The sequence below is a fragment of the Brassica oleracea genome, chromosome C5, assembly GCF_000695525.1.
Source record: "Brassica oleracea var. oleracea cultivar TO1000 chromosome C5, BOL, whole genome shotgun sequence".
NCBI classification, from domain to species: domain Eukaryota; kingdom Viridiplantae; phylum Streptophyta; class Magnoliopsida; order Brassicales; family Brassicaceae; genus Brassica; species Brassica oleracea.
Window position 1 is genome coordinate 27,655,980 of NC_027752.1, and position 17,367 is coordinate 27,673,346.

The window sequence follows — 17,367 nt, forward strand, 5'->3', positions numbered from 1 at the left end:
TCAATTTTAGGAATAATATATATATATATATATATATATATATATATGATATATATTATAAGATATACATAAAGATGTATATACATGATAATGATAAGTAATTATCATTTGACCAAAGTGATTGTCACGTGCATGTATGGGCCTGACCCTTTAATGAATTAGGTTAATTACTTGTTCAATTATATAACATGTGCGGTGATGGTTTTGAGATGATTACATCTCACGTAAAACCCTAATAGCAATAAAGACAAAATGTTTGTCAAAGCTTTGAGATCTGATCTCGACGACGGCACTATCATCCCGTATCTATCCAGTTTGTGTGCGTGTGGATACCAGTAGAGGCACGGCGTTTGAAGTGTTAAATAACCTCAGTTTGTTCTTGGTCTTTATTCTGCCGCCGAATAACCAGGTATTTTCGAAATCTTAAGATCTAGATTTGTTTCAGTATTGACATGAAATTCTAGACAAACTGAATTCATAGGTTGATTTATAAATTGTTATAAACCGGTATAAATTTCCAATAGCGGTATCAGAGTCTACTTGTTTAATACTGAAACTGAATCTTATTTAATTTATATATTGATATAGATAAATAATTTTGTTTGATCATGTTTTAATTGTTAATCAACCGAGTCTGTGATAATCGTAAGTTGATGGAGATGTTCATCAATTTCCAAAACAAAGATTTGCGTATATTGGATACACATGTCTTTTGGAAAGGTCAATTATCTTAAGTTGATATTTGTATATTACGATCACGACATACTGAATTATATGTTAAAGATTATTGACTTTTGGAAAGTCTAGAATATACGTTAATAGAGATATTAGACGGCTGATATGATCATCCCGTTAGGTAAGCGATTAATATATATCATCTAAATCACACTTTTCATACCTTATTTGCATGTAGAGTACATGCATGACTAATCTAAAATCAAGCATGTATTATTGTACCAATAGTTGCTAAATTTTAAGACTAATAAAATATATGTCATGAAATTATGTGATGACCATGCGTGTTGTATACGTATGGTACATGTGTACATATAATTAATTTATAGGGGCACTTGTATTATTGTAATGCTTGAATGCCTGGTTTTAAATTAACATAATACACATGAGATGTGTAAATACCAATTAAACCAACGAATTGTTTAGTTGGTTTATAAGATTGTTTTGGTTCATCGCTTTAATCTTTTATTGAATTAGAAATCTAATTTGATTAGATTCTAATAATAATGCTAAGATTATTTAAATGATAATTAGTAATTTTAAGTAGATTAAAGTTAATAAAATTATTTATAATTCGATTAAATACATATTAGATATGTATTAGTTATATTTATATTTTATATAAGATATAAAATTTTAAATATAAATTAAAATTGAATTAAAATTTGTTCCTCAATTAATTTCAAGTATTTTTGATGTCTACCAAATCTTATTAACTATCAAGACTCGTTTCGTTGTAAGATGGACTTGCCAAAGCAAGGTGTCTGCAATTACATGAGTGAGGTAGATGGTAGTGGTTACCATATGAATATAAGATTGGTTCACTTGATTAAGCTATCAAAACAGTTTTGGCTTTTGGGCTTAGAGACATAGGTTGGATAAAACATAAAAATGTCGTCTCATAACCAAGAATTATATTTGATATAATTAGCAAAGTGTTGCTTACCTAAATAGCTAGATATTCGGGCGATGAGCCAAAGCTCACTCGGACTTTAGTGAAATATGGATTTCGGATTATTATATTCAATATGAGGAAAATGTTTTGAATATAATATGAGTTTTCTTAATTGTTGAGATTTCTCTAATTCATGATCATATAAATATTTTATATTCTTCTATTCCAGAAATGCTAACTCCTCACAACCCATTTTCATTGCGATATGTCCTTAATAAGGACAAATTGAATGGATCAAATTTCCTCCATTGGTATCGAAACTCGAGAATTGTTCTCAAACACGAGTTTAAACCCTACTTGGAAGATCTGAAAAAGAAAAAGACTTTTGAAACATCGTCTAGGGTATTTATGTTATAGAAGTAAATGTTACTACTTTTGGTTCTACTTCATGGGTATTGGATACCGGCCGTGGTGCTCATATTTGTATGAATATGAATGGCCTGAGCAACAGTAGAATTTTGGAGAAAGGTCAACTGGACCTACGCGTGGAAATGGAGCAAGAGTTGCTGCATTTGCCGTGGGAACATTTCACTTGTCCTTACCTTCAGGTTTGGTTTTAGAACTTAAGAATTGCTACTATGTACTTGCTATAAGTAGGAATATTATCCATTCCTTGTTTGGATTTGGAAGGATTTCAATTTTCGATCAAAAACAAGTGTTGTTCTTTTGATCGTAATGATATGGTAGCCGTCCATTAGAGAATGGACTTTATATTCTAGACCAAAGCATGTTTGTCTATAATACCAAAAGATTCAAGTTTAACGACACGAATCAAATTTTTCTTTGGCATTGTCGTTTGGGCCACATAAATGAGAAACACATTCAAAAACTTCAAAGTGATGGACTTTTGAGCTCATCTGATTATGAATCATATGGAAAATGTGAATCTTGTTTATTGGGTAAATAGCTAAGGCTCCTTTTACTGGACACAGTGAAAGAGCCAAAGACTTGTTGGAACTTATACATACTGATGTATGTGGACCAATGAGTATACATGCTAGAGGAAACTACAATTACTTCATTACATTTACTGACGACTTCAGTAGATATGGTTATGTTTATCTAATGAAATATAAGTCTGAATCTTTTGAAAAGTTCAAAGAATTTCAGAATAAAGTACAAAATCAACTTGACAGGAAAATAAAAACTCTTAGATCTGATCAACATGGAGAATATTTGAGTCAAGCGTTTAGTGATCATCTGAGAGAATGTGGATTTGTTTCACAACTCACTCCTCCAGGAACACCACAGTGGAATGTTGTGTCCGAAAGGAGGAATCGAACTTTATTAGATATGTTTCGGTCTATGATGAGTCATGCAGATCTTCCACCATCATTTTCGGGATACGCTCTAGAAACGTTTGTCTTTACGCTGAATAGATGTCCATCAAAAATTAGTTGAGAAGGCACCATATGAGATGTGGATTGGAAAGGTTCCAAATTTGTCTTTCTTAAAACTTGGGATTCTGATGCTTATGTCAAACGTATGTTTACAGATAAGTTTGGACCAGAATCTGATAAATGCTTCTTCGTTGGTTATCCCAAAGCAACCAAAGGTTATTACTTTTACAACCCCACTGAGAACAAAGTGTTTGTTGCTCGAAGTGGGGTTTTTCTTGAGAGAGAATTTCTTTCTAAGAAGAACAGTGGGAGTAAAGTACAACTCGAAGAAGTTCGAGAAACACATGATAATGTTTCATTATCCCACAAAGATGATCAATTAGATTTAAGAAGAGTCGTAGAATCTACACCTCTGGAATCTGAAGTGCGTAGGTCCGAAAGGACACGTCATGAACCTGATAGATATGAGGTTTGGGTGACGGATCATCATGATCTATTTATAATAGAGAGTGATGAACCTACGTTCTTTGAGAAAGCTATGATGGGTCCTGACTCCGATATATTGCTTGAAGCAAGCATCTCATAGTTGGAATCTTCATTTTAATGAGGAAATCAAAGAGTTTGATTTCATTAGAAATAAAGAAGAACCTTGCGTTTACAAGAAAACTAGTGGGAGCGCAGTTTTTCTTGGTGTTGTATGCAGAAGACATACTTCTTATTGAGGTTGTTTCTCAATGAAATATATTGAAAAGGCTGTATATATTCTTGGAATAAGAATCTATAGAGATAAATTGAATAAGACTATTGGATTATGTCAAGACGCCTTATATCGATAAGGTCTTACATAGATTCAAGATGCATGATTCCAAGAAAGGCTTTTTGCCAATGTCCCATGGAATAAATCTTTGCAAGACTCAGTGTCCTTTGACACACGATGAGCGAGAGCGAATGAATAGAATCCCATATGCTTCTGCTATAGGACCTATCATGTATGCTATGCTATGTACTCGTCCAGATGTTGCATGTGCTTTGAGCATGACGAGTTGATACCAATGTGATCCAGGTGAAAGTCACTGGACAGCACTCAAGACTATCCTCAAGTATTTAAGAAATACTAAAGTTAAGTTTTTTGGTGTTTGGAGGAAGTGATGAGCATTTGTAAGTGGTTACAGCGATGCCGGCTTTTAGACGGACAAAGATGATTTCCGATCACAATCTGGTTTCATCTTTTGTCTTAATGGAGGAGCGGTGAGTTGGAAGAGTTCCAAGAAAATCACTATAGCAGAGTTTCAATGGATGCAAATGTTTTTGATCCATTGACCAAGCCTCTTCCATGGCCTAGGTATGAGAGTCATACTGCAGCCATGGGTATTAAGTATCTTAAGATGTGATCTTGATTTTAGTGGGAGGCTTTATGTTTATGATATGATGTTTATATTGACATACATTTAGTTATGTATTTAAACTAATGAAATTGTTTCATATTTATTTGATTATTGGATAATTAAATAAAAGTCCCAAAATAATTTATATCATTCATATAGGTCATCAAGTATGTGACTTGATCATGAAACCCTATTAGTGAAAATGGAATAAAATTGAGGTCCCTAGTCAAGGTTGTTAACATGGGACATTAATAACCATGAATGGCTAGTATGTGAGGTGACTGATGACTAAGTTTCATGGAGTCATTCAATATGTGGTATTGAAGTCAATCACATGGATATGTGTTAGAGAACACATGATCGGACTGACCCGCTATGAGAACTCTACAAGATTGTTATATGAGTGTCATAAGAGTATCTCATTACGACTATAGAGTATAGTCCTTAGACCTGAGTTCGTCATGATTCTAAACTTGTGGATTAGTTCACTTTGACCTTGTCAAACGTCAGCCGTTACTGGTGATTATAAATGCATTGATTAGGTGTTCTATGAAGTTTGTAAGGAACATGGATGGAACATGGATGAAACAAGGTGGGATTTGTCCCTCCCATATAACAGGAAATATATATCTCTGGGCCTATTGAAGATTTGATACTGAGAAATGCATGGCCGTGCTCAAACGAGGTGAATGTCAGTCGTTTGTTTTATCAGTATAAATCAGAGTTCGATAAACGTGATCTAGCTTTATAAGGATGACACTAGTTCTTGCCTTATTCTGAGATCGAAATATAGAGACATAAGGATTATGAGAATAGATGATTCTAGTACAAGTGGGAGATTGTTGGGAATGTCCTAAAATCATTTGTACTTACACTTGTTAAAGCCGTAGTGTCGAGGTTGACAATCGTATAATATTTGGTGGTTATAATGTTTTGCTAGAAACCGCTTATGATCTATGGATTAAGAATCCATTGCTAATATTATATGATCCTACAGTGTTACACATCTAAGCAAACATGATCAGTGATATATATTGAATTTTAGGAATAATATATATATATATATAAATATATATATATATATATGATATATATTATAAGATATACATAAAGATGTATATACATGATAATGATAAGTAATTAACTAATTATCATTTGACCAAAGTGATTGTCACATGCATTTATGGGTCTGGCCCTTTAATGAATTTGGTTAATTACTTGTGTTCATTATATAAACACGTGCGCTGATAGTTTTGAGATGATTACATCTCACCTAAAACCCTAATAGCAATAGAGACAAAATGTTTGTCAAAGCTTTGAGATCTGATCTCGACGACGATACTAGCATCCCGTATGGATCCAGTTTGTGTGCGTATGAATACAAGTAGAGGCACAACGTTTGGAATGCTAAATAACATCGGTTTGTTCTTGTTCTTTATTCCGCTGCCGAATAACCAGGTATATTCAAAATCTTAAGATCTAGATTTGTTTCAGTATTGACATGAGATTCTAGGCAAACTGAATTCATAGGTTGATTTATAAATTATTATAAACCGGTATGAATTTCCAACAAAAGCTACATTACACATCAACCAATCCAATGGTGGAGGTCTCCATATGTTTCTGCTGTGCTCATCACTCTTGTCTCTCTCCCTTGAGATCTGTATGTCGATAGGATTTAAACCTTTCCTCAGAATTTTGTAAAGCTTTCTTAGTTACATCCGCTGCCCACCATCTAGTTCCCGAAAAGATGTGATCATTTCTGCTCTTCAAGATTGCCCAAATCATCCAAGACCACGCTCTTAAGCATCCTGCCTATCGCCCCCTGCACTTCTTAGTTCAAGCAGCCGATTCATGTTAGCAAAAACAGAGTTCGAGCATCTATTTCTCTGGTGAGGGATCCCTGATAAGTCCCAGACCTGCCTAGCAAACGTACACTCAAAGAGTAAGTGATTAATAGATTCTCCATCTACGCCACAGACTTGACATCTAATATCGGTTTTCATCCTCTTGCAATTATCTGATCCGCCACTAGCAAAGCACTACTCAGGCCTTTCCACAAGAAAATCTTAATTTTAGGCACTATTGGAATTTTTCATATTTTCTCCTTGAAACCATTAACCGAGGGCAGCTCAAGCACTTCTGGATGCACAGATTTAGTTTTCATATCTCACGCAAGCCAGTAGGTTGATCGAAATGTCAAACTACCACTTTTATTATGTTTCCATACATAAAATTCTTTTCTGGATACTACATGTTGGTTCTTTAGAATCAATCAGCTTTACATCCCCTCCTGTAGCATTTGAGGATTCCATCTTCTCGACTGCCCATTTATTAGATCAGAGACTCTAAGGCAAACATCAAAAGAGTAGTTTTTAATCCAAGGAGCTCTCCATCCTTCCACTGGATCGTTTAACTATTTGTCACTCCATACCTTAGTGTTTTTTCCATTTCCTATGTACCGATTTGACCCCTTTTGTAACAATTCCCTACCGAAAAGAATACTGCACCAGGTGTGGGAAGATCGATCACCTAAAGCAGCGTCTAGAAAATCTGACTGAGGTAGTACCGACTTTTCAGGAAACTTGCCATCAACCCTTCTGGCTGGTTCAGGATTCTCTATCCTTGTTTCACCAACAGAGCCTAGTTGAAACTCTCTAGATTCGAAAACCCATACCACCAAGATTCTTCGGCAGACACAGCTTGTCCAATGATTTCCACCAAAACTTTGCGATATGAATCGAGAGGCTCCCATGCTGCTGTTTTATATAAAAATGACTTTTATTGTCTATATTTTATCATTATTGTCATTTTTAGTGAACTAACTCATTCAAAATGGATGTAGAATAATATAAAAGTTGATTTAGTTATATATATATATATATATATATTTCCAAAAAACGATTTATCTTTTCTTTTCTTTTTCAAAAATTTCATAATTAAACATGTTTTAACTTGAATACTAGAATAATATGTGGTACTAGGAGGCTTCATGTGCATCGTGCAGTTACGATAACTTTTTAAATAATAGTTTTATTTTAATATATATTCAATATAATTAATTTTTAGATTTTAATTTTTTTGTTTAAAAAATAAAACTATAAAAACAATTATATTTAGTTTGATTTAACTATCTCAATGTATATTTATTTAGATTTAGTTGAATTTCAATAATATTTTAATTTGTATCTTCTAAAAAATAACAATTACATTACATTTAAACGCTATATTTATTTTGATATCTAAATATAGTAAACTAGGGTCGACTTAAAAAAAAACTTTTTCCACTTTATTCTTAAAAAACCGCCCTACGGATGGGATATACTTTATTTGTAATTTAGGCTATTATTTTTTATATAATTTTGTGTTTTGTGTTTTAGGTTCATATTTGCTAGAGATGTGTATGAGATATATTATTTTCTTAATTTAAGTTGTTGGTTAGTTTATCTGTAAGTAATTTTTGTTTTGTTTTTTTGCTTCTATGATACCACCATGATTGAGTTGTTATGTCATTCTCAGTTGAATTTGTATCTAACAACTATTGTAAATGATTATTTTTGAGGTTTGCGCCATCCGTAAGGCCTTTGCATAATTTTCGAAAAAGAAAATCTCAACTTTGATGAGAAACTATACATTTATGTTCTTATTAACTATACATTTAATAAATTATATTTGAGATAAATAAAATTATTTATCAAATTAATGAGTTTGTAATTTAAAATTAAACTTAAAGTTGCTGGATTGTGGTGACAATATTAATATGAAAATTGATGGAACATCTCAATACCTTTATTTTACTTCAAATTAATTATTTATATATAATATTAAAAATATTCATATTTACATCTATCTCCATATCCATACTTTCCGTTTTCTTTGTAATCCTCACAAATTTCTGGCTAGTAATCAAATGTAGCTGAGATACTATGATATGAGAAGAAGCTCTAATGGCCTGTGTAAGCCTCCAATTTCCTCGCCAAATATATGTCTAATCGCTTCTCTACCCAACTTTGTGATCGCCTTCAGTAATCCATAAAACCGGTTGATTACATGAAAGACCTACATCATACATGATATGTACAGCGTCAATCGGTTATGAAAACAAAGCTTGAAGCTTAAGCTCCATAGGCCTAAGCAGAAAAAAGACAATGTACTCTAGGTTATCTTACACTCCATACCGTTAGTAATCTTAGTAAGCATCATGTATAGAGTTTGCAGTCTTTCTGGATTTTCACGTAAATATAGCTTTTGAATACAACCCACTTGGATCACAACGAATGTAAAAAAGAAATGTGTGATGCTCCTTTTCAGCTGTAGGTAGGTCCTTGGGTTTTAAAGAAAACAAATTCTCTAAAAGATGAAGAGCAAGGGGATCAGCATGTGGAAAGTTATGTGAGAAATGAATAGGCTTTTTCTTCTTCGAGCTTTCCTGTTCCTAACATGTCACATTCAGTGCACGCATTTCACCCAAAAATAGTAACAATGCAGCTGTGGAAACTGGAAAGGGACGTGGACCTTCCAATGGCTTCCGCAGATTTGAGTTTCCAACATATCAGTCATCAAATCCAATTGCTGGACCACATGTTCACCCGGGGAAAAGAAGTTTGCTTGTAAGAGCTCTGCAGAAATGCACCCTATACTTTATTTTCAGCGTATTGAACATAAGAAAATAATTTCAAAAAAGAACATTACAAAGCCAATTACAATCTACAGGAGAAAGCACTAATGGCTACCATTTCCTATTAGGATAATATGTGATAAAATAATGTACGATTATGAAAACGACTTTTGCGTACAAATGGAAAACATCAAATGTGGCAAAATGATATTCCAAAGAACATGTCATAATAACTTGATGGGTCACGTTGATTCCCCCACCAATTATGTAGACCCCACATGGGAATACAATTTCTGCAGATTTTGGATCACCAAAAAAATATCCTCGCCTACAACTTGGATATGTAGATACGGGGGAGATGTGAAGAAATAAACTATATATTAAGAAGATTTTATATTCACGGTTGATATTAGCTGGTGTCTAGAAAGATCACAAATTCACATTACTTTAATGAGTGTGAAAGAACTTACATTAGCTTTCGATGCTGGATTTACCTTTCCGTTTACTGTGAATGGTCCACCAAGAAGAACAATCTGTCTGACATTTTTTTGAAAACTCAGGTTCAAGCTGAACAGTCTGCATGTAAAGGTAATAAAATCTTCAATAAGACAGTGAGATAGAGATAGAGATGAGACCCAACAAAATGAGCATGAGAAAGTCTAACCAGTGAGATGTTTGCCAGAGGTCCCAAAGCAACAACAAAGAGCTCTTGTGTTTCGTCTCTCCTAGGTTGGTTGATTTTCATCGGAAAATAGTGCTGAAGGAAACTTTCCGGTAGGTTGCGATGATCGGTTTGCCATGGAGACATAAAAAATTAATAAGCGTATAGAGCCGGTAGGTTGGATGATCACTTAGCCCATTGAAAACACTAACCTGCGAAGTTGTTACGGTAAGTAAAAGTGAGATGCAAAACAAAAAATAACAAAATCTTGATCTGGGTCAAACGAATATCAAAGCGAAGCAGTAACATTGATCTAGATGAAGAGAGAGAGAGAGAGCGAGAGAGAGAGAGAGAGAGAGAGAGAGAGAGAGAGAGAGAGAGAATGATTAAAAAAGATGACAGACGGAACACCATATCTCAAATACTCAATACTCAGAATCTTACCCACAAATGGACTCGTGTTGATGGAATAGTAATACGATGATCTGTAACTCGAAATGGAATTTTATATAGAGGTGAAGGAGTACCTGATAAGTTGCTTGTTAAAATTTGGGGTTTTGCAATCCTAGGTGGGAAGGTGTAGTGGTGGAGAGATTTAATAGGGACTCTAAACATCATTGGGTCATCAATGGCGTTGAATCAATTATTTCCTTAACGGTTCAAGGAGATGAATTTCAGACGGAACAACACGATCGGAGCTCCACCCAGAGATTCCTCCCGGAGATGCGTCTCACACATCACTCTACAACCTCCGTTGTCAATTGACCTAATTGGAGTTCGATCGAAACTAAGAACCCTAGATACCAGAAGTCTTCATCACTGAAGAAGACGAAGACTACTACAGAGCAAGCTTTTGTTTTGGTTTCAGCCTACCAAACGTTATTCAAAGCCTGTAACAAAAGAAACTCGGGTAAGTCCGTAACATTAATGAAAGGCCACGTTTTTGTTAGAGGACACATGTCAGATGGTCGACATCCGAATTAGTGACATGTCCGCCTACGTGGACACGCTGGGAGAGAAGGAAACTTTATATAAGATAGATTTGTTTTTTGTTTGCTTTATATAAGATAAATTAAAGTGATACTCCCTCTGTTTCAGATTACTTGTCATTGTAAGGTAAATTTTTTGTTTCAATGCAAAATTTATTGATTATATATTTTTATCTATTTTTTAATTGATTGAAATGTGGTTAGGTGTATTGGTAATGATGTTTTTATCTAGTAAATATACAAAATTAAATGTTTTTTTAATTTGTGTGCCGAAATCTTAAACGACAAGTAATCTGAAACGAAGGGATAAGAATTAATCTTTTAATTAATCTGATAAATCAACAGTTAATTGTTCAACCTGCATTTGCATGTTAAGCACTTTAATATGTACTAATAATATGTGGTACATAAAAAAAACCATTGCTGAGTGAAGACAAATCAAGGAGAATGCTGAGGGTAATTAATTCAAGAAGAAAACTTTTAGGTTAAGAGCAAAACGCTGGATTTCGTCTCCTGTTTAAATGATTTTTGATTCCAGAGTCATATTGTTCATGATTGTGGATAAAATGGAAAAACTATAGTAAAGGAAGAGATATTTCTATATTTTAGGGTGTAGAAAGATCTAACATATATTCGACTACTAAGACGTATAAAAAAAGATTCTAAAACCCTAGAACAAAAGATCAACTATTATTGACTTTCAACTATATATGCATGCATCTAATTTAAAATATGTAGGAAATTTAATCTTTACATTTTCTCTCCCTCTAAGGCGACGGCAATCATGATCTAGGGTTTCGATGACCTTTATTATAATAATGAGTTCCAGGTGAATATCTTGTACACAAGTAATCGTATAATTTATGTGAAAGCAGAAATAATGGGAAAAAAGTTTTCATCTCGTTTTTTATGAATACCCAGTACAAAAATGAGGGAACAAATATGAGAAAGCTTAACAAGATATGGCTTGGTGCGAACGGAACCATGGTTTGTTATTGGGGATCAAAACGAAATCACAGGAAACTATGAGAAACAGGGAGGCCATTTAAGAAGGCCGGAGTACAACTGTCACAAATATCAGAGGATTCTCGCTTGTGTTGGTTTGAGAGTGTATTGAAAATTTGATTGGATCTGGTAAACAAGTCAAAATCCGGAATGAAACTTTTGAGTTCTCCCCATATTGATGATCAAACGGGTGTTTGGAATTACTACTGGTGGTAACTACGATGACTGGAAATTTGGAGACGTGAATCATTCAGTGGCAATACTTACATGCAAGTTCCATAACAAGTGTGAGGAGTTTAGTTTGAAGGACATGTATCCAACTTACAAGATGGTGTATAACATCTGCCATATGAATTAGATTTTTGGATCTGATTCAGAGGGACTAGTAAAACATCACTTGCAGCTTCTGAGTGCTCTTGTTATGAGGAAACACATTGACTTCGGTTATCTGGTGTATAATCAAATTGTTGATCCAGACTACTACTCTAACTAACTCTCGAACATTGGGTTTCCTAACCTCATCCATCATGTTTTGGCTCATCAACGAAACGTGCTGCACTTGGTTGATGATGAAGAGATAGTAGGAAGTCCTAAATATATATGGAAGTTTTTAGAAGCATTAGGGTGTGTTGAAAATGAAAATGATCACGACGAATCTGTGTGACATGGCCATTGGTGTTTTTGTCTGACAAATCACTCATTCAGTAGGACATTATGAGTGTAGGATGGTTGGCTTGTCAATAAATATGTGCTTGTGATGAACTTATTGTGCTTCTGATGAACTTTTTGAATGTGTTTTAGCATGTCTATGTATGTGGTGTTTATTTTCCACTTTGATTATGTGTATGTGAATGCGGTTCGTTGGAGATGGTTTACCATGTTTTACAGGTTGAGAAATGAGGGGACACGTGCAGACAAAAAGGAGGAGATTGCAAGCCCAAGAAATGTTGAGCGGATTAAGAGCCGGTTTAAGACTTGGCAATTAGAGATTGAAGCTGGTTTGGGCACTAGAAAACAAGAAGATTATGATCATGAAATGAGGACGTGTCTGCGAGGATTATGGAAAGAGTATATTTGAGATTGGAAATGCTCGACTAAAAAGAGAAGAAGACTGAAATGTTATTAGGTCAGACATATTTAGAGTAAAAGACACTCAAGCAAAAGGATCATCAGGTTTGGGTTCTTAGTGAGTGAGATTCGTGTGAGAGAAGCAATTGTTATTGCTTTAGGATACCTTGGGTAGTTAGAAATTGGTCAGTCGTGATACGCAAATTGTCTGTAGTGATCACATAAATCTGATTAAACAAGATTTTGAAGTTTGTTCAAGTGATATCAAATAAAGGTATTTACAGAGTAAGAATTTTGCATTGCAAAAGTTTGTGTATATCCACGTTCTAGGTATTTCATTTGTCTCTCATCTCATGAGTCTCATTTTAGCCTAACGACCAATGCATTTTATTGAGAGACTCAAAAAAAATTTATTTACCTTATAATTATCATATTATTTTCTCCATATATATTGTTATCACTTACACAATATCACTAACCATTTTATTATAAGTTACTCAACCTTGAATTACTTTATCTCAAATACATTTAACTCTTATCTATAAAAATAATCTAAAATATAATTAGATAGAGATAGAAAAAATCGGAGTTCCAATACAACACTCTAGAGGAATTCTTGGATCTTCTCTCTAAAACCTTAAACTTCTAAGAAAACTATAAATCTTTGTCTGTGTGTTCTCTTGCCCAAACAATGGCATAACTTATATATTCTCGGTCAAAACTCGTCAAAGGAATTCTTGTAAATTGTGTAGATTTATGGGCTCAAATCTTGATCTCGGCCCATAAAGCTTCTCGCATCGGGTGTCAATCGACACCAAGGATGTGTGTCGACCGATATTTCCTCTGGGTATCGACTCTGTTTCCTCTTCATTTTTTCAGCTACGGGTTTAGCTCCAATTAAGCTCCATAAACTCTACAATGTTCCAGAATATACCTAAACCTGTAAATACAATAGAATAGACTCCAAACATAACGTAAAGACTCTAAATAAGACATATACTATGGCATAAAAGGTCGTAAAATCCATAGTATATCACTTCACCTTTTCTAATACACCATCACATATGAAATATAATGAAATATTTTTCTTAAAAAGCATATTATTTCTAAATTTCGTGAAATGATTCTCTTTTTTAGTTGGTTTCTATAACCATTAGAAAACTTGTTATTTTCAACACCAACCTTAGTCGAGACCGACTTTCAATAAGTTTCTTAAATGGACTGATATGAGTTTGAATAAGACTTTAAGAGATGTCTACATTCCATCCTTAACAATCAAGATGTTATACATTTTATATGATTGAAGAGGCTAACATATTTTTGTGGGGTAAACTGTTAAATTTTCTACCAGTTTCAAGTTTCGACAGAATTTTGAAAGATAACTAGTAGCAGGAACAATTAAAAGAAAACAAATAAAGAAACTAAACAGACAATCGGTTACCAAATGCACATGCGAAGATAAAGGATAAAGGCTGAGACGGAGTGAAAGCGAGGGATGTTCGGACCTTGCAAATCAAAGAGCAGAAGGAAGCTTCATAGTTGCCACACGTAACTGGTAGGGCACCCTCATACCTTGGATACCGCATCACTTACAGTTTCTTCAAAGCTCAATCTCACCACTCCGGAAGAAAAATACCAAACCCTAGCCCGGAAAAGATAAGTCGTGACCAAACTGGCAGCACGAGGAAGAGCTGCTGTTAGGGAAAATCCAACTTGACCTTGTATCAACCAAACAGCTATCACTTGGTAGTTCTGATACTACTTGTTAGGTTTACCCATACACCTAACTTCCCTACCCTTTGAGTGTTAAAGCTTGGATCTTTGTGATGAAAACAGAAACTTAAAGACACAAGATCTTTCACCCAGTTCCCTTGCGGTACCTTTGGGGTGGGATCTCTCTCCCACAACTTCCACTAACAAGCAAAGCTTACAAGTTCCAGTCACGTCTCACTTCCTTGAGAATGACAAAGGAGATTACAAAAGGAGTGTACAATACCAAAACACTCTAAGAACACAAAGACTCGAACTTTGTTTCTTTTCTTGTCTTTGGTAGCTTCTCACTCTCTGACTTCTTCTCTCTTGTCTCCTTTTTGTTCTTTGCTCAGATGCATATCCCTCTTGACTGCCTTTGAGCTTTTTGCTTGCCTCTCCCTTTCTAGATCTTGTGGAATTTCTCTTGTCTTCTCTTCTTTCTTGGTTTGGCCTAGCTTCTTAAGTTTAGAGGAGGCACAAGATATATATAGTGGTATCTTATGTTTCCAAAACCCTAGAACTAATGGGCTTCGAAAACACTGAGGCCCAAACATAATAACTTTCCTAGAGCATCAATGTGCAAGATGCAACCTTTCTGAAGTGGTCACTTCAGTGCTCTAGATAACTTCGACGATTTCCCTATAGCAACAAAGTGTTGGAGACAGGTTTCTGAAGTGGGCACTTCAGAGCTGTAGGTAAAACACATACCAAATGCACATAACCAACAATCTCCAACTTGAGCATTTGGTCACTTGTTCTTGTGCTCTCTTGCGCATCCAACCTACATCCAACCTACCATGCCTTGTAGGTACTTGCCCTGCTTCTTGGGGGCCTTCCATTTCCTGAGCCGGAATCATCCTCGCCTCTAGGCCTAGGCAAAATTAACCAGAATCGAAAAACCGAACCATACCAAACCGAAATTATCCGATCCGAAACTGAACTAAAAAACATAATAACCCGAAGGTTCCTATTTTAAAATATTGTGGGTACCCGAAACGAACCGGAACCTAATTGATAGCCGAATGGGTACGTTTGGGTACCCGAAATATACTACATACTTAAAAAAATTACTTATACTTAGATTTAAATAACAAAAATATTTAAATTATGTTATAAATAAAAAAATATTTATTTACATTTGAACTAAATTCTAAAATATTCAGATTTCATTAGTTATAGTTTTAAAATTCAACAATATTTATAAACTTTAACGTTTTAAAAAAATAAGTATTTTTTGTGTAATTCAGATACTTTTTGTTTGGGTAATTCGGGTAGATTGGTTACTTTTGGGTAGATTGAGTACAAATGTAATCAGAACCGAACCGGACCCGATAATTTTTGGATAGTTACCGGTTCCTGACGTAATTATCCGATCCGAACAGATCCGAACCGATTTTTGGGCGGTTCCTGTTTGGTTACCTAAAGTCCAAAACCGAAAAAACCGAAAAACCCGAAAAAACCGAAACCCGAACTAACCAAACCGAAAACTGAATGCCCATGCCTACTCGCCTCCTCCTTTCTCAGTTACTCCACCTGAGTCGAACCACTTGCTTCAACTTCTTCTGAAGCTTTCCCTCAACTGCTCCACCTGGAACCTGTGACTCTACTTACACAGTTCCAGAAACTCCACCAGGTAACTCTCCACGCTGCAACTTAACTTTCCATCTCCAGGCTTTAGACAAATTAACTCTACCCTGTCAATTCGATCCTGCAAGATCCACCATAAGCCAGCATAGTTACCTGGGATTGTTTCCCCTTTTAGTGAGTGTTGAGAAGTATGCAGCCTCGCTGCAACTTCTTACTCGGTATCCTCTTATCCAAGAAGCCTCACTGCTTACTCCTAGCATGCTTCTGATCTTGGGTAGATCCTTCTGCTTTTATGAGAGACTCATATTCTGTTTCACTCACTTCGAACAGGAACCTTGTGGCTGCTTCAATCTCATCTAAGCCCGTTGCATTCTCTGAGCCTGAGGAACTACTAATGCAACACCTGGAATCCTTCTTGAACCCATCAAGCTTCTGATTCCTCCTTCTTGAAGACTTCTTCTTGGTCTTCCCTTTGTCCCCTTTAGCTACCTTCGGTTCTTCTCCTGATTCTTCACTGCTTACCTTAGACTCATTCTCTCCTGACTTTCCTGTCATAGAAGAGTCTCCACCTTGAGCTACTGACCCCTTCCACTTATAGCCATAAGGAGTTGGTCCTTGAATTAGATTCCTGCTGAAAGTCACATTCCTTGACTTCTTCTTTTCAGCTCCCTTAACCGATTTTTCTGCTCCTTTCCCGAGCTTCCTTGCTTCTGTACTCACCTTCTCTTCCCTTGGCACCTTCACTTCAGCCTTAGTGACCTTGCCTTGAAGGTAGTAGAGCCCTTCGTGATATTCTCTTGATATCACCATCCTTCCAGCTTTGTAAAACTGAACCTCGAAGACTTCTCCTCTGTACTTTCAACCTGACTTCTTCTACATCCCATAGCAAATCAGATTTCTACTCACCTCTGGCATGTATTTAATATCCTTGAGTATCACTTCTGAACCATTCGGATTCTCAATCCAAACATTTACTATCCCCTTGATGTTACCATATGTGTTGTTAGCCATTAACACTTTACCACCATCAAACTCCTTGAAGTCAAACAAGACTTCCTTGTTTGGTGTGTTCTGGTATGAACAACCCGAGTCCATAATCCACACTTTCTTTGTGTTATGAGTGCTAACACTTAAAGTCATTGGTTCCTTATACACAGTTGCAGTATTTTCATAGCATTTATCCCTCCTCTTCGGGCAATCTCTTTTCCAGTGCCCTTCATCTCCACAGATAAAACAACCCTTGTTGTTCTTATCAGGCCATGGCTTAGACTG

At 35.3% G+C, this 17,367-nt stretch overlaps 2 protein-coding genes across 6 annotated transcripts; both read right to left on the reverse strand.

Moving 5' to 3' along the window:
• Positions 1 to 8,212: 8,212 nt before the first annotated feature.
• On the reverse strand, positions 8,213 to 10,578 carry LOC106293519. Of its 5 annotated transcripts, none has more exons than XR_001260511.1 (5): positions 10,222 to 10,578; positions 9,698 to 9,906; positions 9,528 to 9,609; positions 8,594 to 9,034; positions 8,213 to 8,474 (listed from the first exon to the last, which is right to left on the reverse strand). XR_001260511.1 is itself a non-coding variant. In XM_013729198.1 (5 exons), the coding sequence occupies exons 2-5, from the start codon at positions 9,839 to 9,841 to the stop codon at positions 8,647 to 8,649; spliced, it is 528 nt and encodes a 175-aa protein (XP_013584652.1). In that variant the 5' UTR covers positions 9,842 to 9,906; positions 10,222 to 10,578; the 3' UTR covers positions 8,489 to 8,646. The 5 variants fall into 5 exon arrangements, 1 of the variants encoding a protein (XP_013584652.1); XR_001260510.1 differs by having other exon boundaries at positions 8,214 to 8,474; positions 9,504 to 9,609; XM_013729198.1 differs by lacking the exon at positions 8,213 to 8,474 and having other exon boundaries at positions 8,489 to 8,844; positions 8,931 to 9,034.
• Positions 10,579 to 16,335: 5,757 nt separating this feature from the next.
• On the reverse strand, positions 16,336 to 16,905 carry LOC106344899. Its single transcript, XM_013784194.1, has one exon. The coding sequence runs from the start codon at positions 16,903 to 16,905 to the stop codon at positions 16,336 to 16,338; it is 570 nt and encodes a 189-aa protein (XP_013639648.1).
• Between the last annotated feature and the right edge of the window lie 462 nt (positions 16,906 to 17,367).

Bases quoted from the DNA above. Each gene is read 5' to 3' on its own strand.
- LOC106293519 (XM_013729198.1), bottom strand. From the start codon at position 9,841: ATGTCTCCATGGCAAACCGATCATCGCAACCTACCGGAAAGTTTCCTT. The intron at 9,610-9,697 runs GTTAGACTTTCT...CTTTACATGCAG, and splicing joins CTCTGGCAAACATCTCACTG to ACTGTTCAGCTTGAACCTGA. The intron at 9,035-9,527 runs GTAAATCCAGCA...GCATTTCTGCAG, and splicing joins CATTCACAGTAAACGGAAAG to AGCTCTTACAAGCAAACTTC.
- LOC106344899 (XM_013784194.1), bottom strand. From the start codon at position 16,905: ATGGTGATATCAAGAGAATATCACGAAGGGCTCTACTACCTTCAAGGC.